This window comes from Pinus tabuliformis, chromosome J (genome assembly GCF_031772625.1).
Source record: "Pinus tabuliformis cultivar Carrire ecotype Pingquan chromosome J, CPIR1, whole genome shotgun sequence".
Taxonomy (NCBI): Eukaryota; Viridiplantae; Streptophyta; class Pinopsida; order Pinales; family Pinaceae; genus Pinus; species Pinus tabuliformis.
Window position 1 is genome coordinate 929,032,442 of NC_142295.1, and position 21,534 is coordinate 929,053,975.

At 41.5% G+C, this 21,534-nt stretch overlaps 1 protein-coding gene across 1 annotated transcript in view; it reads left to right on the forward strand.

Moving 5' to 3' along the window:
• UAH (ureidoglycolate amidohydrolase) overlaps window positions 1–21,534 on the forward strand; it is a 316,347-nt gene that overhangs the window by 87,602 nt on the left and 207,211 nt on the right. Inside the window, exon 8 of the mRNA XM_089381136.1 lies at window positions 16,044–16,135. Coding sequence (XP_089237262.1) covers window positions 16,044–16,135 — 92 coding nt within the window. The remainder of the gene's footprint in view (window positions 1–16,043; window positions 16,136–21,534) is intronic.

The window sequence follows — 21,534 nt, forward strand, 5'->3', positions numbered from 1 at the left end:
AGAAATAAAAGAATGATTACATGTTAATATGAAAGCTAATAACATGAACTGAATATGGCCAAGTATGTTATATTGTAGATAACATGTATGGATTATATAGAAATTGTTTATTTTGAATATATTGATGCATATGTTATAATGTATGCACAAGTGTTTACGTTGCAGATAACATTGTTACCAAAATGACCATGTGATGACAAAAGCTTGAAGAACAATTGAGGCTCAATAAGATTCCATGATAGGGTGATAACCCTGGTCCTACTGGGAGGGGTGGAGGTATTACCCACTGCTTATTCTCCAAAGCCTGGAGTCATGGGAGGACTGTGCGAGTCACGCTCCCCTAGATGTGTGATGATGACTGTCGGATGCCTACTGAGAAATCAAGTTGATATAGTCGACGCAGATCAGTATAGCTGAAGCCATGGCATACTCCAGTAGAGGAAGGATAGGATGGGAGCGGAAGAGATTAGGAAGGACAGAATGATTTTAGAATAGCTTGGGAACCCGGCTAGGACAAGGCATGTATATTAAAGTTGTAAAAACTATAAGTTTTCAAAACATAAATTTTAAAGTGTCCCCACATGTAACGAAAATCCAATTATGGAACATAATCCTTAGATAATTATACTTATCGCTAAATAATTACTAATATACTTTATATACCCTAACTTTAGGCTGACGTTTTCTAAATGAGGGGTGTATGTAAGGACCCATCTTGAATTAATGGGGACATAGAGATATTAGCATGCACACGAGACATGCATATGATAGCTACATATGCATGCATTGCCTGCACTGCACTAGTATATATATTAGTTATATTGAAAAAACGCCTGTATTTAGGGTAATGAATTAATAATTGAAAGGAATACCAAACTTACAAGAATATAGTAGGGTATTTGATATACGTACCACCACCATAATACAAATGTATAATTCTACTATATAAAATTAAAGATAAATGCAATATAGTGAACTCACAACAAAGGAAGTATGTACCCTACTACATACAAAGGAACTATACACAAGTATTATGTACAAAAGAGTTATAATATACATATTATTCTACAAAAGAAACAACATATTCTATAAAATCAAAGGAAAGTATATATATTAAATTGTGAATATAATAAAGAGAAGAATATATAAAACCATAATACTATGAAAATAATTCGATTTAAACAAAAGTGAAACATAATATTATGATAAAAGAGATATTGTATAAATAAGAGGGCATTGTTAGCAAATTGGGAAGGGAGAAGATGGTGACCGCTTCTGCAACTTATGAACACATCAAATTAAAACAATGAAGAAATGGGAAGCGGTGGAGGAATCTCTGGGGCATAAAAGGAGGAAAGGTACTGTAGAAAGGGGGAGACATTCTTTTATACAGAGAGAGGCAGAGGAGGAACTTACAAGAGAAAGACACAGAATAATTGAGCAGTTGTTCTTGAGGCTTTTGGGCGCGGAGACCAAAATACTTCGAATTTGAAGTATTTTGGAGTTGGGTACTGAGGCTGTACCTAGTTTGGCGGGGAGGTTTTTGATCTTTTGGTAACAAGAGTGGGAACTGGAGCAAATCAGAAGCATCTTTAGCCAGGTAGGTGCTCAACATCAAATTGAAAAATTATGATATTTTAAATAGTTATATCGTGTTAAAAATTTCAGATTTAAGGCTTTACAAAATGGTCCAACAACGACGACAGGATGCAGTGGTGCAGGTGGTAATCGAGTTTTACGGTCAAAAATCTGGCATGCATGACAACTTTTGACAGCAGTAATGCAATCGTTAAATATGGTAGGCCAGAAGTAACCAACACGGAGAATTTTCTGTGCAGTAGCATAACCAGATAAATGTCCACCACAAGCACCAGAATGGCAATCATTTAGAACTTTCTCGGCTTCCTCATGTGTGAGGCACCTACGAAAAATCGTATCGATACCGCGACGGTAAAGGGTGTTGCCAATGATCAGATAATCTTTGGCTTGATATTGAATACGTCGCTGTTGCAAGCAAGAGGTATCAGACCGAAAAGTTTGGGTTTGGAGATAGATCAGTATATCTCCATACCAAGGGTTAGATGACAAGATCAGAAATAAAGACTCATCTGGAATTGATGGTTCCATTGTTGAGTTGATGGTAGTAGAGGGAAGGTTGCAAAGAAGCTCGACAAAAACTAGAGATTTCTTTGACTTGGATTTGATGAATTCCAAATCAAATTCCTACAAAATGACAATCCATTTTGAATATTTGCCCCCCAGTAATTGACGTGACAAGATATATGTCATAGGGTTGCAATCCGAAATGACAGTGGTCTTTCGGAGCAGGATATAATGGTGAAATCTCTGTACAGATTGAACGGAAGCCAAAGCTAGCTTCTCCACATAAGAATACTTAACTTTCGTATCATTGAGATTACGACTCAAATAATAGATTGGATGTTCAATCCCATCTTCTTCTTGGACTAAAACCATAGAAATGGTTGTATCTGCAGTGGTGAGATACAGGAAATAGTCGTTCTGATAATTAGGGGAATACATTAATGACGCTCAAATCAGGGTATCTTTGAGAGCATCAAAGGAAGCTTGCGCAACCTGGTTCCAGTGGAAGGGAATTCCCTTTTTCAAAAGACGAGTAAATCCTTTAGCCATTTCGGCATAGTTGGGAATGAATCTCCTTAGAAAGTTAGCCTTCCCCTGGAGTCTCTATAACTGAAGTAAATTGGAAGGTGGAGGCAAATCAAGAATTGCCTTAACCTTCAAGGGGTTGAGTCAAATTCCTTCTGTGGACACTACGAAACCAAGCAAACGACCAAAACCAACACAAAACACTCATTTATGTGGATTGAGTCGAATTTTGTAGTGTCGGCACCATAAAAAGATGGCTCTCAAATGTTGCAGCGGATCAACCCGTTTTCGTGAATGAGCAGGTAAGTCATCTAGATAGGGTTGAATGATGTGTTTGATGTCGTGTAAGGCATAATTCATTGCCCTTTGAAAAGTTGCCCCAACGTTCTTTAAACCAAAAGGGAGTTTTCTATATGTGAATGTGCCCCAGGGACAAATAAAGGCAGTTTTAGATTGGTCTTCTGGACGGATATTGATCTAATTATAGCCGGAAAAGCCATCCATAATTGAAAATATTTCACATTCGGCACATTCATCAATTATCTGGTCGATAAAGGGAGTGGGATAGTAGTATTTTGGACAAGCATGATTAACATCCCTATAATCAACACACACTCGTATTGTTCCTTGTTTCTTCATGACAGGAACAATATTGGAAACCCAATTGGTAAGAGGAACGAGGTATATGAAACCAACATGCAAAAGTTTTTCAACTTATGCTTTTATGGCAGCATCCTTCTTCGGATGAACAGGACGGAGGCACTGTCGTATTGGCTTGACATCAGGATACATTTTAATTTCGTGTTCAACTATACTAGAATCAATACCCGGCATTTCTTCATATGATCAAAGAAATATATCACAAAATTCACCAAAAATAGCACGGTAAGTTTCAAGTTCCGATGGATAACAAGATTTGCCAACATGGATGTTTTCTACAATTCCAGGATTGGTTGAAATATCGATAGAAATGGTTTCTTCAAGATTCAATAAGTTTCGTTCGGAATCGACTGTGTCTATAAATACAAAATTTGAAAGGAAATCAACAATTGAAGGGTGATTTAGTTCATTTGGAATATCTTCTATGTGATCTGGAAGATGGGATCGACGATGATAATATGCCCATGTTTTTCTTCTGTCATCATTGATTGGATGATTCCTTCATCCGTAGAAAATGTATGTGAAAAAGGATCAGAGGAAGTACCATATTCTAACGAACAATCAACCCATACAATCGGTGATGATGGATTTGGATTTGCTGCGCAAGCCAAAATGATTGATTGCTATGCGAGCTCAATTGGGCTTAGTGGCATGGTTTCATTATGCATATCCACTTCGGAATTATTGGAAATCTTCCATGAGTCAAATGAAGTGGAAGATATCATGTTACAGGTCTCAACTTTTGCAACTTCTGCCGTTTGTGATGGTGACGGTAGTGAAAAGGTGCCCATTAGGGAAGAATCTTTGAAGAGACCTACTCCAATGTTCTGAAGAGATAGCGGAGGTCCATGAACTAACGAAACGCTTCCAGTTGCCTGTGAACTAGAGGCGAATAAGGCGAGTCTATCAATTACTGTGATTCCGCCTTTACGAGGGAAAGCGATCATATGAAAGTATGTCGAAACCACAGCAGCCATAGCATAAACCCACAGTCTTCCTAGTAAAATATTGTAGTCAAGGGGTCCGTCAACGACCTCAACTTCAACAGTTATAGTTTTGCCCCCTAGTTCTATCTGCAGGTTACTTAAAATTCCACAAGGTGTATAAGTGCGACCGTCAAAATATTTTAACGTCGTAGGTGATCGTGACAAAGGTGGTGAGCCAAGTGTTTTCCAGCAATTCATTGACATGATACAAGTAGATGCACCTTCGTCAACAATGGTTCGGTGAATGAGGTGATTCAAAGCATTTACTTGGATCAAGAATGCTAATTGTGCTGGTAATTGTGGCGTATAACCCACATGGTTAAAAACTACGAGATTGGAATCTATTGGATCAATTCCACCAATTGCTGACAATAAAGCATGCTTTTGGGAGGGACAATTTTGAAGCACCTCAAGCGTCGACATAGCAGAAGGTGACTGAGCCAAATCTTCTACTATGTTATAATTTTGCGCTGCTCGAGCTCGAGGGTTGAATGTAGATTTATGAACAACTCCCTTAGGCGGTTTTATTGTTAACTCTGGTGCAATGGGTGGTGGAATGGAGTCAGACGAAGTCGAAGTCGAAGTATTGGGTTGATTTATAGCCTGATTATTTGACGACAAAGGTGGATTACCGTAATCTTTACTTCGTGTAGTCACCAAAACATCAGTCTTAGGCTTAGTGGTAGATAGCATAAGCACTTGTGAAGTGGAAGCATGATCTGTAGCAACCAAATGAGTCTCTGGGTTTGGAAAAGGGTCTATCAACACAACGGATGTACTAGAAGTCTTAAGAAGTTTTGAGACTTCAGAGTGGTGAGGACAATCTCGCGTAAAGTGCTCCTCATTACAAATTAAACATGGGTAACGAGGTTTCCTAGTCGGAGAAGAGGAATCAGATGATTTCTCTTGAGGGGGAGGATTTTGTTTCTTTTTGGTTTTCCCCTTTTTCTTGCTTCCAGGTTGCTTTTCATTTTTACCTTTGTCAAATGACACAACATTTATTTCGGAAGCAAGTGTATTATCAAGTGTATTAGAGGTTTGATTTGAAATAGCAAGTGTTTGACTAGATGGTCTACTTGTTGTTTGAGTGCTTGAAGAACCTATCACACCGTCACCAGCATGAGAGTCCCTAATGGGTGGAGGTGGTGGAAGTTTGTGATGTACTGGACTCAGTTAAATGAGACCGCTTTCGTCGATTGGGTGTAGCTTTAGGCGGTAAAGGCGGTTTACTCGCTGTCCTATTTGAACGACAAGGTAAAGGTTGATTTTTTTCCACGATTGCTGATTGATTTTACTATAAAAAGAAATAAACAAAAAGAGGGTAATCTAGGCAAAAGAATTACCAAGTAATTGTGAACTGCAATATACCGCCTAGGAGGAGTCAAGGACTTAACATATGTGCAGGTAATCTCCCTGAATGCTGTTTTCGGTGTATCAAAATATACAAGGTGGCCGACTTGGTTACCTATGGATGGATAGCAACCTAATGTGGTCCTCCCAAATATACCCAAAAGTACGTGGAGGCCCAATTTGTGTTAGCGCTGTCTAATGCGAAACTGCACAATGAGAGCATTCCCTTATACTTTTCGTACTATAACACCTCCCGATATACCCAAAAGTACGTGGACGAGCTACGATATACTTACGTATGTGGAATGAGGTATCACACTCGGAATGTATCACAGAGTGTTAGCGATAGCTGCCATGTTTAACGGTGTCGGAACACGTCTGTAGCCTAGACCTCTAAATGTTACGTATTAAGTTATAATGCTCCATTAGGTTAATTGAGATAAATTTTAGTTGATCTTGTTTAAAAGTTTGCCTTTCAGGTTCACCGCGTGATGTTTCTGAAACTCCTAGAATGCAACTAAGATGGGAAACATTCTTTTCATTTGATTTAAACAATGAAAACCGTAACTAAAAGGGATAGAGCAATCAGAATCTCTAAACAAAGAGCATAGAGCACATCTAATGCAATTTTCCCTATACCATTCCTACAAGCACACACAAAATTCTAAATGCATTATGCATGTTTTTCTTTTCATTCCTTTAATATTTAGATGAACATAAAGAAACTAAATGCACAAACAATCAATCAATGCTTTTCACAAGAAACAAAGACTTTACGACAATTTCTTTTTCAAAGGAATGAAGACTTTATGACAATTATTTTTCAGAAAAGTAAAGACTAATCAATGTAATCTAACTTTGGGATTGATTCGATAATGATAAAGAAACATTGAACAAACAAAGCCAAAGCAGGCATGAAAAAGAAATGCTAATTTGGACTTCAGGGACAGAGAAACATTGACCATTCAGCGAACAGGATGTGAAACAGTTTGGAAAAAAGCAAGCAAAAAGGTGGGTTTTTGGCTTGAGAGGAACCAACACGGCCCTGAGTGGGAGACAGTGCGTTGCAAAGCATTGTCTCGAGGCTAAGGCTGTTCTGCAGAGCACTGTGTGAAGAACAACAGTGCATTGATGCCAGAGAGCACTATCAGCACACAAACAAGCACACATTTTGACCAAACAAGCTTCAAAATGATTGATATGGGTAAATGAATTCAAGTAAAGTCTACTGGTGCTGCTAAGACAAGGGATAACTACTAGGAACAATGGTCGTTCCCCAGTATCGTCGCCAATTTGTTATATGGACTTTATACCTACGGATAAGTATATCTTCCCTAAGTGGGTACTTACGCTTAGAACAATTGAAGTAAATATGTTTAACCTTTTCCTACAATAAACAGATAAGATAAAAGAACCTAATTGTGATCCTTCGTTTCCTTTGATCTCCTTTGAGTTGCTCCCATCGCTCCCGCTCAAACTGAATTTGCTCAATTGGTACCTACCAACATAAACAGAAGACGACAACAATCAAAGCATATGATCTATTTATTGTAAACAAATGGAATCGACAACATTTGAACATACATTCATCATAGATATAGACAAAAGTATTGGAAAAGGAACAAACAACTTTATTGATTGATAGAAGGAGAAGTTACACCCAATGTGGTTTGATCTCGTGTCACTCATCTAGGTTAGTTCAAGCCCTCATCACACCAATAGCAACATCAATCCAACAACATAACATTACTTTGACAATGATTTCAAGTTTCTAAACCAACAATATTTCTCTATAATATCCAAGCTCCTTGGCTCTATGATGGGAGGCAAATTTATAGATAAATGCAAGCGGTTTTGTCATTAATATGGCATTGAATGTTTTCCATAATTGGATCATTAGTTTCCATGTTCAAAGGGATGAGAGGATAGAGGATTAGATGATCCAAGGCTATCCTAAGTCGAGCTCATCTTGATAGGATAGGAGCTGGGTTCCTTCTAGAAGGCTCTAGAAAGGAGGAATATACTCAGGATCCAATGAACATTTCGAGGATTCTCGCCCAGTGCAGGCTTGAGTGGGCTTAGGTGCTTTGCAACACAGCCTTGAATGGGGCTACCTGCTCTGCAGAGCACTTACCCCTGACCAGGGGTGCGCTGGTGACCCAAGGAAGCACTTCAGCAGGGTTTGAAGTCAGGAAATTCTCATGGATGAAAGCACTCAATGAGGTGGCATGTCTAGGGCATGTAGAAACTAAATTAGGGTTTGATAAACCCTGTTTACACTGATTTGATCGTCAAGAGTGATGTGCCCAAATAGACCTGTAACAGTGTATGCCCTGCAGCCAACAAATCATCACGGGTCTCTTTCAGTTTTGTGAGGAAGGGATCCACACGCTCTCCCTTCTGCATCTGAGCAGATCTCAACTTTTGCTATAAATACATCTTTCGTTGCTCGAAAGATCCCTGATACAACATGGCCAAGGCATCCCACATGTCGCAGTTGCTCTTTAGCAATGTGGCACACTATGTGATCCTTGACCACATCCAGGATCATCCTCTCGGCCTTTGCCATCTCAGCCTTGTACTTCTTTAGCAGATCTACATCCGCAGGTTCAGCTACCAGACTATCGACATGTCTTGAGGGCATGTTCATCTAGAAGGAAAGACATTCTAGCCTTCCAGATGATGTAGTTGGATGCCCCATCCAACCTGTCCTGATCCCTCAAGCCATTGGTTTCCATATCCTTCGAAAACGGTCGAACAATTCCCTCTTTCTCCCTACTGCGTAGCTTCTAGGTTGGCATACGTACTCCTCGATGGAGCTGGTAAGTTTGTTGCTCCTTTGTTGCCCAACAAATGAGAAATAATGATTTCCTCGGCAAGAAACAATTGAGGAAATATTCCCTCACTATACGATCTGCTTCCTTCTTCCTGTGAAAATTTCTAAATTGAAATTCTACTGCAACAACTGATTTATTTCAATTTTCACCTACTTATTATTTACAATAAGTTATTTACGAAATCCCTTTAGCAAATATTAAAATAAATTCTACCGCAGTTATCACACAATTACCTAGAGAAAAATACATGCACAAGAACCAATCACATCAACACAGTTGTTTTTAGACAATTGTTCTCGAAAAAACCTAATGTGGGAAAACCGGTGCACCAGATGAGGGCTTTATTAATCTTCAACAACAATTGCATTTTACAAGGAATTATTTTACAGAGAAACTGAAAGAAAACACCCGAGAAAACACCCGAGACTTTCCCTTTGAGACTTTCTGACACCTTGGAGACCCTGCTTCCATTCCTGCATCACTCTATGTGGCTCAGCATGGCCCTGCGTCCCTCTATGTCAGCCTGCCTGAGGGATGTGTCTCTCTTTTGGACTGCATCTTTCTCTGCGCTGTCTCCCACTGTCCCTGCATCACCTCCTCAGTCATTGCCTGTTGTTGATGCCCTCCTCTTCCTCCACCCTGCAACTCTCCCTTTGAAATCGATCTCCTTTACTTGAGAATTGATTTTCCTAGAGATACTGAGTATTTGCTGGTGTGTCTCCAAATGATCCTCAAGTCTTCTCTTATACTTTTCCTGTTCACGAATCAACGACCGAGATTAAGTCTCAACGACTACGATTAAAACAGACTTGATCCTCGTCTCTTAGAAGCTTCTTACCCTTATCTTTATTAATACCCATTAATATTTTTATTTTCCTAAGTTTAGACTTAGGAACCCGTTAAAAATATTAATTATTTTAATAACTCCTCATTCGTGTGGAATTTCGCAAAACGATTTCTGGGTGTTGGAGATCTCATATGCCTTAGCCTCTCCTCCAAATTTCAAGGCTAGAGCACATCCGATGCTACAAAAAATAAACACTCCCTCTTAGTGAGGAATGTGCTCTAGCAATGCTTCACTATAGAAACATCACACTGATCTTCCGCATCGGTACCTGTGCTGATGCTTGGCCTGCTGCCTCACATCCCCTGCATTGCTGCTTCTTGTACTGCTGCCCATGACACTACCACTGCCATTGCTATACCTGTACTGCAACACTTTCTCAACATGCTGCCCATAGCACTACCACTGCTAACTGCTGCACTGCAACTCCTGACACTTATCCATTTCTGCTACTAATATGGATTCTTTACTATCCCCATCTTCTCCCTGAAATAAGCAAACTTATTTCTTCCTAGAGCCTTGGTGAGGATGTCTGCCACGTGTTCTCCTGTAGGGGTGTACCTCAACTGTACTGCTTCCCATTCGACACATTGCTTGACAAAGTGACACCTAATATCAATGTGCTTCGACCGATCATGAATTACTAGATTCTCAGAGAGCTTGATACAACTCTGATTATCGCACATGATCCTGGTCGCTTCCTTCCTTCTCCTGAATAGATTCACAAGCAATTTCCTAAGCCATATGGCTTCGCACGAAGCTGTGCTAGCTGCCATATATTTTGCTTTAGCTGAGCTCAGAGCCACGCATTTCTGTTTCCTACTACACTAGCAGGTCATTCCCGATCCAATCTTGAAACAATACCCAGTTGTACCTTTCCAATCTACTGAACTTCTAGCCCAATCTGCATCAGTGAACCCACTCAGCCTAATGTCACTGCCTTTGGTGTACAATAGTCCATGCTCGATTGTTCCTTGTATATACCTGAGAACTTGTTTGGCTGCTGCCCAGTGCGCCCTCTTAGGGTCCACCATGAATTGACTGAGGGTGTTGACAGCGTAACAAATGTCTGGCCTGGTATTGACCAGATACATCAAGGACCCTATAAGTTGCCTGTACAAGTTGGGATCAATGTATTTATCTTCTGATGCATCAATCTTCTTCTGGTTGGTGATCATTGGAGTAGCCATAGGTCTACAGTCCTGCATCTTGAATCTCTTCAAGATTTCTGTAGCATATCTCCCTTGTCCAAGGAAGATCTCACCGTTCTGCTGCCAAACTTCCAACCCCTAGAAATAATGCATCTGTCCCAAATCCTTCATGTCGAATTCTGTGGCTAGGTTCTTCTTGTAGTCTTTGATGAGCCTAGATGATCTTGTCAGGAAGAGATCATCCACATATAACACTAGGATTAGAGGCTCATTCTCTACGACCAGATAGTAGAAATTAGGGTTTGTGTCACTCTTGACGAACCCCATCTTCTGCAAATAGCCATCAATTCGACCGTACCATGCTCTAGGTGCCTGTTTAAGCCCATACAAGGTTTTCTTTAATCTGTATACATGAGATTTCTTCTCATGTGTCTCAAAACCTTCTGGCTATTCAATGCATACTTCCTCTTCTATTACGCCGTTCAAGAATATCGTCTTGACATCCATTTGATGAATCTCCCACCCCATCTGTGCTGCAAGAGATATCACGGTTCTAATAGAAGTATATGTAATGTTCCTAAGTAGGAAAATGAGTTATATTAAGCAAATAAATAGTGCAACAACATATAAAAAATAAAAACATGCATTAGACATCCATGAAAACGCTGCAAATTTGGAACTGCTCAACCATATACTATAAAATCAGAGAGCTAGATACAATATGAAATGGAATGGTGCACCTGGGCTTGTCTCGAGGACAAGCTTGACAAAACCCAAGTGAGAAATAGATGAGCTGAAGGCTGCCCAGTTGTTGCACCACTCTACATTGCACTGTCCCAGTAAACTACTACCTTGCTGAACTTCAACCTGTTGGAATGTGCCCAAAAACTGCCCAGGAAATTATATCCTTTCAACTCCGGACTCCTTGGACAAGACCCAAAAAAACCCATAAGGGAATTTCTCTGGTTTTGACTTTGGATTTCGGCCTCCTTGGAGCCTCTCCCTAGCTGTTGTTGCCAACTTCAACTTATAGGAAACAGCCTGCAAATCCCTCTGAAAACACCACTGAAATGCTGGATTCACCTGTGCTAACTAACTTCTTGCTCCCGGGATGGCTCTTGGCCAAGATGACTGCTCTCCCAAGCCCCACGAAATTGCTGCCATAGGCCTTTGTGTAATCCCTTTGCCCAAAAATTCGTACAGCTGATACACCGGTATATCTGGATGCAAATCCCAGCGAAAATGCCCTCAACAACAAACCTCCTTTGCTCCCGGAACTCCCAACAAGCAATGGACCTCCCTGCTAGCTCTAACTCCTCCTGCGTGTTTCTTGCTGCCCAAGAAATACACAGTCCCCTTCTCTACGTTGCTGGCTGGAGTTTGTGACTTTGTTGAACTCTCTGAAATCCCTGTGGAACAACCTACCTAGGGAAGGCACAGATGGTCCCTGGAAGAAGAGGTTGAATCTTCCACTTGAGATATTCGTGACTAAACAATTGGTAGGCTCACCAAGCAACTGAGCATACTACGTGTGCTTGTTTGCAAATCTTCAAGATGGTCGAAAATGAGAGCTTCTCCTCCTTTAATCACCTTGGGTCCCCTTAGCCTCATGTGGGCCCCTCCATCCACCCATTCAATTCCCTCCAAGCTCATCGAATGGCCAAGTTCGAATTACTCATGTGGGTGGGCCCCACATTCCTCTAGCTGCAAAAATAAAGTCGAATTCCCCTATAGTTCCTAAGTCTAAGTGTGGGGTCCTCCTCCTAAGCCAAAAGTGGTGCCAAAAATGTGCTACACCCCGTGACTAATGTGTTTGAGAAGGGACATGACAGTCCTCCCCCCAAATGTTGCTTGCCCTCAAGCAACCTCAATGTTGGGTATTCTAGTATGTGCTCACCTTACCAGGTGGCATCCTCAATTGGCAAGTTCTTCCAGCGTACTAGGAACTCCCTGATGGTCCCGCTCCTTAGTCTCCTCTCCCTGCTCTCCAAAATGGCCTCTGGTTCCAGCACCAAATGGCCCTCATCATCTAGTGGGGGTAGATCAGCTGCTGTCATCACCTGTTGTCCCAACACCTTCTTCAGGTATGAGACATGAAATATGTTATGGATTCTACTCCCTGGAGGCAGCTCCAGCTCATAAGCCACCTCCCCAACTCACCTAGTCACCCGGTAGGGCCCATAGAAATATGGCTGTAGCTTCTCGTCCCCTTTCTGTTTCAGCATAGACTGTCTGTAAGGCTACAATCGGAGGTATACTAAGCCCCCCTCCTCAAAGTGCGTCTTTGTCCTGTGCCAATCTGCATACAATTTTTGTTGATTTTGGGCTGTCACTAAATTATCCTTGAGAGCGTTGAGGATATCTTGGCTCTCTTGGACCCAGTCTATGGCCTTTGGGGCTCAACTGTCTCCAAAAACAATATCAGCAAAAGTCAGTGCATCATATCCATAGAGGGCATGGAAAGGAGTCATACCGATAGACATGTGGTGCGTGGTGTTGTAGCAGTACTCGCCCAGGTGCAACCACCAAATCCACGTCCTTTGCTGACCTGTCACATAGTTCCTCAGGTACCCCTCCAACCACTGGTTGACTCTCTCCGTCTGGCCGTTCATCTGAGGGTGATAACTGGTGTTAGGAGTGAGCTCCGTCCCAACCAACCTGAAGAGCTCCTGCCAAAAGCCACCCATGAATCTGCAGTCTTTGTTGCTCACAATGTTCTTGGGGAGCCCATGTAGCCTGAAAACCTCTCGGAAGAACAACTCGGCAACCTGTGCAGCCGTGTACCTAGTGGGGAAGGCAAAGAAGTGAGCAAATTTGGTCAACCTGTCGACCACTACGTATATGCAATCCTTCCTGTGTACTATGGGGATCCCAGTGATGAAATCCATCGAAATACTTTCCAATTTCCCCTCCAGAATGGGAAGTGGTTGTAGTAGCCCTGCAGGGTGAGTCAGCTCCACCCTTGCTCCGTTGGCAGGCCTCACACTCCCGTATGTGCTGCAGCACGTCCTCCTTGAGGCCCTTCCATGTGAACCTCTCCCGAACATCCATGTAAGTCATCTCCACACAAGGTTGGCTCTGTCCTCATGAAGTCGGCCTACATTAGTGCTATTCTACCCAACAGAAAGGCTATATATAGAGAGGCAACTCGACCTATTTGGAGCACTCACTTATCAAGTTCGATCTACAAGAAGAAGCAAAAAGGAAGAGCGAAGTAGTTGGAGAAGGAAGGAAGAAGCTAGGAAGACCTAAAACCAGTTCTTGGGCTATATATCTCTCATACTTGCAAAGTTTTTGGGCAGTTGATGGGGTCGAAATTCTGTAGTCGGGGGCCGAAATTCTGGGTTGTAGCTGCAACTAAGAAGTTGACACTTGGAGACTTTGGCAGGGGTCATCTACAAGGAGGAAGGGCTGACTTGGGGATTGAAGGAGGTCTTTGTTTAGGTCTAAAGAATCTTGGATTGTCTCATCTTGATTGGAATCTACTAGTGGAAGAGTTGGACTGGGTTTTCCCCTTGGGGGGTTTTTCCCTGGCTGAGTGCCTACATCTTGTGTCTCTTGTTCCCGTGGTCTTCATATACATTTAATTTGGTAATTGCTTGATGAAATATAAACTAATAAAGAAGTAAAAGAAGCCAACATAATTCACAAATAATTATCAAGAAAGAAGAATCAAACCCTAATTCCTATAAGCATTGATTTCTCAACACCTAGAAGCCCCATGTGCTATTTGACCAACTTTGACCACCTGTAACTGCCTCATGCCTTCACTGTTTGAAAAAATTTCAATGTGGCATGCCATCTTGTTATCATTTTGAGCATTTTGGGACCAAGTTGACCTTTTGACTTTTGGGACCACGTTCATTAGGCAACATGATCTACGTCAGGAAATGTGAAGATGCTGGATTTGTGAGACTGCCATGTTGAGAACTGTCTAAGATGCCATGGCCAAAGACACATAACCATGCGGTAAGACATAGGTGCACCTTCATGTGGGTTAGATTGGCCAATATACCAGTGATCACCTCTACATAACCAAGGCTTCTCTAAACCATGAGTCCCATTGAAATCCATCCACAATCTTCAGATCCTATATAGAACAAAGAGATCAAGGACTTAGACCAAAAGGATAGGCCATCTCCAGCCATCACAAGGACCAGGACACCTAAAAATAACAACTCACATGATTTTTACAAGGGTTTTGACTTGTGATGTTGGGATTACAATGTTGTTAATTGCAAGTGAAAAGTATATGTACCCATTCTGACATGAGGGGTAACAGGACTGATTCTGCTTGACTATAGTGGTTCTAAGTTCAAAAATAAGTCACAGATGATTGTTGAAAATTTGTTCAAAGCATTAAACATGACTTTAATTATCACGTGCTCTTTGACCTTTACATAAATAATTTCCATCTGGAAAGAACAGAGTTCTCGTTCTTGTATTCAATGCAAACAGAGAATAAACAAACCATCCAGTGGTTGGGCACCTTTAGGTCACAGTGCAGGAATCCTTTGTAGGGTACCCTTTGCTTCATAGTGGTGATTGAGATTCACCTTGAAGAGTGGAAATGAAACCTAGGTGAGAGTGGGGGATCTCTCGAGTTACACAGATTCGTCATTGATGAAGATCTTGCACCCATATGGGGTATATTGAGTGGTAACGCTACTAACAATGTTAGTGCTTCATATTTTTCCCTTTCTTTCTTTTCATGTAACATTCTGTGAAGGATAGGTGGAATCTGAATGTTCTGTGAATGATCCTTAAATTTTCAAAAGCCATTTATTCTTGTTAGGCAAATATATAACTTTTGGTATATTGAGTTTTGTGCTTTTCACAGAAATTTAGTGACTTGTTCCTTAATTTAATAGTTCCATGTGAACTTCAATTTTGTGGTTACTTGTGGTAAACTCGCTCCCATTCAAATCTTTAATGATGATCCTACTCACACTTCTTTGGCATTAGAAGAACCACTATTAAAGTCATTATATGATCCTCTGTATGCAGCTTTGTTTTGCATAGGATCACACCTTGCTCGTATAGCTTCTGTACCTCCTATGGACAATCTAAAGTCCTTTTTTAAGTGAGACAGTGAAACTTATCAATTCATGAAATTTGAGTTTATGATTTTAGATTATTCATTCCAGTTCTAAATCCCGATGAGCTACTAAATAATTTACTAGCTAAACTTTTTTGACACTAGTGAAGACTGCCAAGTGCATATTGAATTGCATTACCTACTTTATCTATAATTCATCCTTGCAGCTTATTTTCTAGTAGTTACTATTCTTAGTCATTTCTATTCCAAAATGATGCCGGACTGGCTGCTATCAAGTTGGCAATGACAGTTAAAAACCTTTTTAAATTGACACAAGTGAATCTTATCAGTTCATGGAATTTTTGTGGAGCTTCTGGTTTTCGATCGATCATTATAATCCAAATAAGCTACTAAATACTTAATTAGCTGAATTATTTTGATACTTGCTGCTGAGTGTTAAGTGCATATAATAATTTTTTTTACTAGAATCGACAATTTCTAAATACTTCTTTTCTAGTACTTACTTTCCTTTTTGTCATTTCTAAGCAGGAATGATGCAGGACTGGCGGCTGCAGAGTTGGCATTGGCAGTTGAAAGACATGTTCTGGAGTCAGGCTCTGTCGACAGTGTGGGAACTACAGGTTTGCCATAGAATTTTTTATAAATACTTCTTAGGGAATTTTCAGTGATTAGAAAGATGAGGAAGACATTGTTTTTAGTCAAATCCATTGTACTTGCTCATTTGCTTCAGTTCATAAAAAGTGTCAAAGATGATCTTCATTATCATGTACTGGAGGTTGTCTTTATTTTGGATGTTATTTGCATGTCTGTTTAGGCAAAGTATTTTATAGTGATTGCAAGTACCAAAATATAGTGAAAAATTACAATATTACCTCCATGGACTAAACTAACTATCAATCAAATGCTATATGGAGGTAGGCTTTTGACATCATCTCTTACAGCATTGATACATGTTGCATCATAACCGTACATCCTATGAAACTAATACATCATATGACTTAGCCAGTCGTCACTTTGGAAAGCATGATAAAGGAGGTGGAATATCATTTATTAAATTGAAGTAACATGAACAAGTTTTTTCCTTGGCAATTGTTGACATAGATCAGTAACAGATCATTCCTCAAATAATGCTAAGCAATGTCTCTAAGATGATCCTATATAGATTGTCTCTTACGTCAAGTCATCCCTGTAATTTTCCTTGTAAATTTTCATACATTAAGGTCAGTTGGACCTCAGTTTATAGGTCAGCTCAATTTTCCCATTTAGTATTTATCAAATTTTAGCTCAAATGGTAGTCTGGTCTTGTCACAGCTCCTATAAGCTGGGTTTCTGAAGATCCTTGCTGCCTACTAAAACCGACACACATAAGACAAGGTCCCACTATCACCCTACAAGCATTAACCTTAAAGTTCAATGAAGAACTATGACTTCGTTCTTCCAATGGAGTCGCCAAGAATGATATGTCAATATGTCTTATGGGGAACAAGACACATGTCTCGTTTCCCCGGCAATGGTGCCAAAAATGTTACCGCTTAATTTAGCAGGGTTCCTAGGAGCGGTTCCAAAGGGACTACTACTAGATCAAGTGGCAACAATGGGACAAGGACCCACAGTCACCTCAGTCAATGTCCCCTGCATTTGATGGATTTTCACCGATCGGAGGAGTCCCAGTATAGGAAAATCACTAGAATGGTGAGGTCAATAATGATGCACAATGTGATTTCCAATTCCCATTCAAAGGAGAGGATTAGATAATAGGTTGCTTGTTTTAGAAGCAAAAGAAGGGCTCTCCAAGAAAGACTTGAGGGAAGGATGACCTCGGGTTTTGGAATATTCAAAATGATGAATGTCTAAGATCAAAACTTCCAAAATCCCTCACTTGTGAATTATGTGTTATTACCCATTAATATTTTTATTTTCCTAAGTTTAGACTGAGGAACCCATTAAAAATATTAATTATTTTAATATCTCTTTAACCAGGTGGAATTCCCCAATCCATTTCTGGGTCTTGGAGATCTCATGTGCTGTAGCCTCTCCACCAATTTTCATTGCTAGAGCACATCCGATGCTACCCCAAATCAACACTTATTAGCCTAACAAACCCCTAAAAGTGTCTTTAATGTGCAAAATAACACCCTAATAGGTGACAAGCCCACCAAATAGCTCCATAACATGAAAAATAAGTCCCTTAGGAGGCTCGAAATGATAATACAATAGTTAGGAGGGCCGTTGGAAGGCTTAATGAAGTCCAAAATGTGCCAAAATGGATGGAAGAGCTCCAAAAATAGTGATAAAGGGGGTGACCCCTTGATCTGCAAGCAAGTGACATGTTGTGCTCTCAAGTGGTTGTGGGGCATAAAAACATCCTCATGGGTCTCCAAGTGGATTGAACAAGCATGTATCCCATCTGTAAGGGCTGGAACAATGATGCAAGTCCTCCCTTTGTCTCCCATGGTGAGACACATCCTCATCTTGGCCCTGGAACAACGGCCAAGTGTGTAGCTAGTTAGGCAAGATGGTCCAGGTACATCATCATCGTCAAATAAATGGAACATGAGTGAGCATTTGAGTGGTGCTGAAGGATTCCATGATGTGGCTATCAACTCTCTGCTATAGTGGAGGCCCATGTTTCTCTACGCTCAACCTACAAATGTGTTAATTTTTGGGATGTTCTTTATCTTCCTTAACCCTTATGTAAGATCGAGAAAATGGATTGCGAAACTCTGAATCATCAAGCTTTCTTATAGCATATTTCATATCCTCGTAGCTTGTGTAGTCTACAACTCCCTCAGTGCCACTGCCTTTGCGGTAAACTTGAGAAAAGCACACATCACCAGCGCGGCGCATGTGATCCTTCAAATCTTGCCATGATGCAGAGCTAGGTAGTCCATGCACAATAACTCTGTATCCAGACAGCCGAGATCATAACTGCACCTAAAACCGAAACAAGGTGCTGTCAAACCCTACTCCAGCTCTGCTCCTATATGCGAAATTTCAGAGGCAAACGAAATCAGCGTATTTCGTAATCTGACCAGCGTGTAGATGTCTTCATAATCTGCGTGTAGGTCTTAATGACTAGCGCTATGACTGCGACTCTTCCATGGGCAGATTCTCACGTTGACTGTGGCTTGGGGCAACATACAACAGCTAGGGCATCAGGGCATCACTTGAAGACTAGCATATCACTCTTGGTGTCTCACTCCCAAAACCCAAGACGTGGAGAGGAAGAGATCACTCAAGAATGAGTTGTACTAATGACTCCAAATCCTCTCTTATTTATACTAAAGGCGGATGATTGAATAGACATGATGTTTGGGCTTCTAGAGCCTACATAAGAGCTGGTCGGCTTGATGATAATTATATAAACAAAATAAATTCATATCTCCATAAATACTTATCGGAATCGGATGATCTTTGGATCAATCCTACACCTCTCGACGAGAGGGATCCAATAAAAATATCAGTTGCCATAAATAAGCTGACCCATATGGAGTTTTGCCCTAGTTGCCAATTTAACACTCCCTCTCAACTAGGGGGAACTCCATCTGCTGATCCATATGTTCGACTGTACTATCTCTGCCATCAGTGCCCTGCACTGCTCTACCCATCTTTGCTCAGCTCTGCTGGCTCTGCTCTACTCTACTCAGCTCTGCTGGCTTTGCTTAGCTCTACTGGCTTTGCTTAGCTCTGCTCAGCTCTGCTGGCTCTGCTAGCTCTGCTGGCTCTGCTGTGCTGTGCTCTGCTTTGCTCAGCTCTGCTGGCTCTGCTCTGCTCTGCTCAACTCTGCTGGCTCTGCTCTGCTGAACTATGAAGAAGAGGAATTAATCGAGAATGTCTCATACCATTCTCCACTGACCCGAAGTTAGACTCAGAGTGCGTACCACTGGTCCCAAACCAGTATCAACTGACCCAAAGTCAGCGTCATAGTAGGTACCACTCCTATCACTTGTCCCAGACCAGTATCGCAGTCTCAGAGAGTGTACCACTGGTCCTAGACCAGTCTCAACCGACCCGAATTCAGCGTCATAGTATGTACCACTCTCACTGGTCCCAGACCAGTACTGTACTGACACGAAGTCAGTCTCGGAGTATGTACCACTGGTCCCAGACCAGTCTCAGCCGACCCGAAGTCAGCGTCATAGCATGTACAACTCCTACCACTGGTCCCAGACCAGTATCATTGATCCCGGATCAATGGAGGACATCCTAGCGTAGGGAGTACGGTAGATACAACGATGCGTCCATCGGTACTACTATGGTCCCTAACTTCATTTCCCTGCTCATTGATCAGATGAGAGGTACTTCCCATGAGTCCCAAACTGCATGGGTAGGATGCCTCGACTGGAGAACTTAATCAATCCTGTCCTCATAGGAGAACACATCAATCCTGTTACAATCGCCATGGAGAACACATCAATCCAGGCTGCCATGGAGAACACATCAATCCAGGCCTCACAGGAGAACACATCAATCCTGCTACAATCGCCATGGAGAACACATCAATCCAGGCCTCACAGGAGAACACATTAATCCTGCTACAATCGCCATGGAGAACACATCAATCCAGGCCTCACAGTAGAACACATCAATCCTGCTACAATCGCCATGGAGAACACATCAATCCAGGTCTCACAGGAGAACTAATCATCCTGCTACACAAGAGAGCGAATCATCTTGTCCCAAAAGAGAGCGAATCATCTTGTTCCAGTGCGCACCACCAGGGGAGGGTGAGTCACCCTGTGGTCGTATGTTGCTCCAGTAGATTCTGTAAGCCCCACAGAGCTCCCAGAGCTCAATGTATGCAACATGCAGGACCCTTTTACAAAGGTCTCTTGATGACTCCAAGTCATTCGGGAAAATCACAAATTTGATCTTTCCCCCGGGGTTTTAGCGACCTGTATATCATCTCAGTGCGATGGAGCCTCCTTGCTCATCGACTTTCCATATCCCAGATAAGGCAGTATCTGATGTCTGTTCGCTGGAGCAATTGTTGAATACAGGATTCCTCAATAATCGAAAACAGCTAAGAAATTCCGCAACCATGCAGCTTCATACAAGATCATACTCGTAGCCATGTATTCGGTCTTGGCGGTGCTTATAGTGACCGACTTCTGCTTCCTGCATCGAAGCAGAATCCAAAGAGAACCAACACTGAAAAGTGCTCTAGTGATCCTCCACACTGCCTGCCCACTCATCATTCGAATAATCATGTGGTTTCATATTTTCGGCAGTGTATCTCAATCCATGAGAGATTGTGCCCCTGAAGATATCTCAGAAGATTCTTGGTACCAATCCAGTGAGGCTCAACCAAATATGACCTCACCATGCTAATTGCAACACATATGTTCGAACGGAGGTTCTCCAAGAACATCAATGCGAATGAGTTTATGAAACTCAAAGGCATATCATTACCATATAACTTCTGAAAGTTAAGATCCTCGAGGCAGTCACAAGCTTGCAGCTTATCTTCCCACATTCCGAATCCAACTCCCTCTGTCTCCTATAAATGAGAGGGTTTGCACCTGTCAGACATAGGTGCTGGTACAAGAGGTTTATCATCCACAACCTTCGAGTAATGGTTTGGATCGGTTTCACTCCTAGTGAATCTCAGCTGCATTAGACAGCTATCAATCCTCTCCTACTATGCCTGAGGTGTTTTTCTTCAAGCCATACCTGTATACATGAAATTCCTTGATCATGATTCTCAAACTCCTCGGGTTGTTCCAAACCTGTGAACCTGCTGCATGAGGGGAATGGTCCCCTTATAATATTTTCCTTCGGTACATTTCAGACATGTACCTTCATGCTTCTTTTTGAATTCAGGCATCCTAGTCACCATCTGTCTCACAGACCTCCGGTGCTGAGTCAATGGACATGGTCCCCAGTGGACTTCCTGCAACTTGATACAACCCTGAACTCAAAAACATCTTTAAAAGATCTATTTTCAAACACATACCTTTCCATCGATAAGTGCCACCCTGTAACCTTTGACTTCCATTTCCGAGATGGACAACCAGGT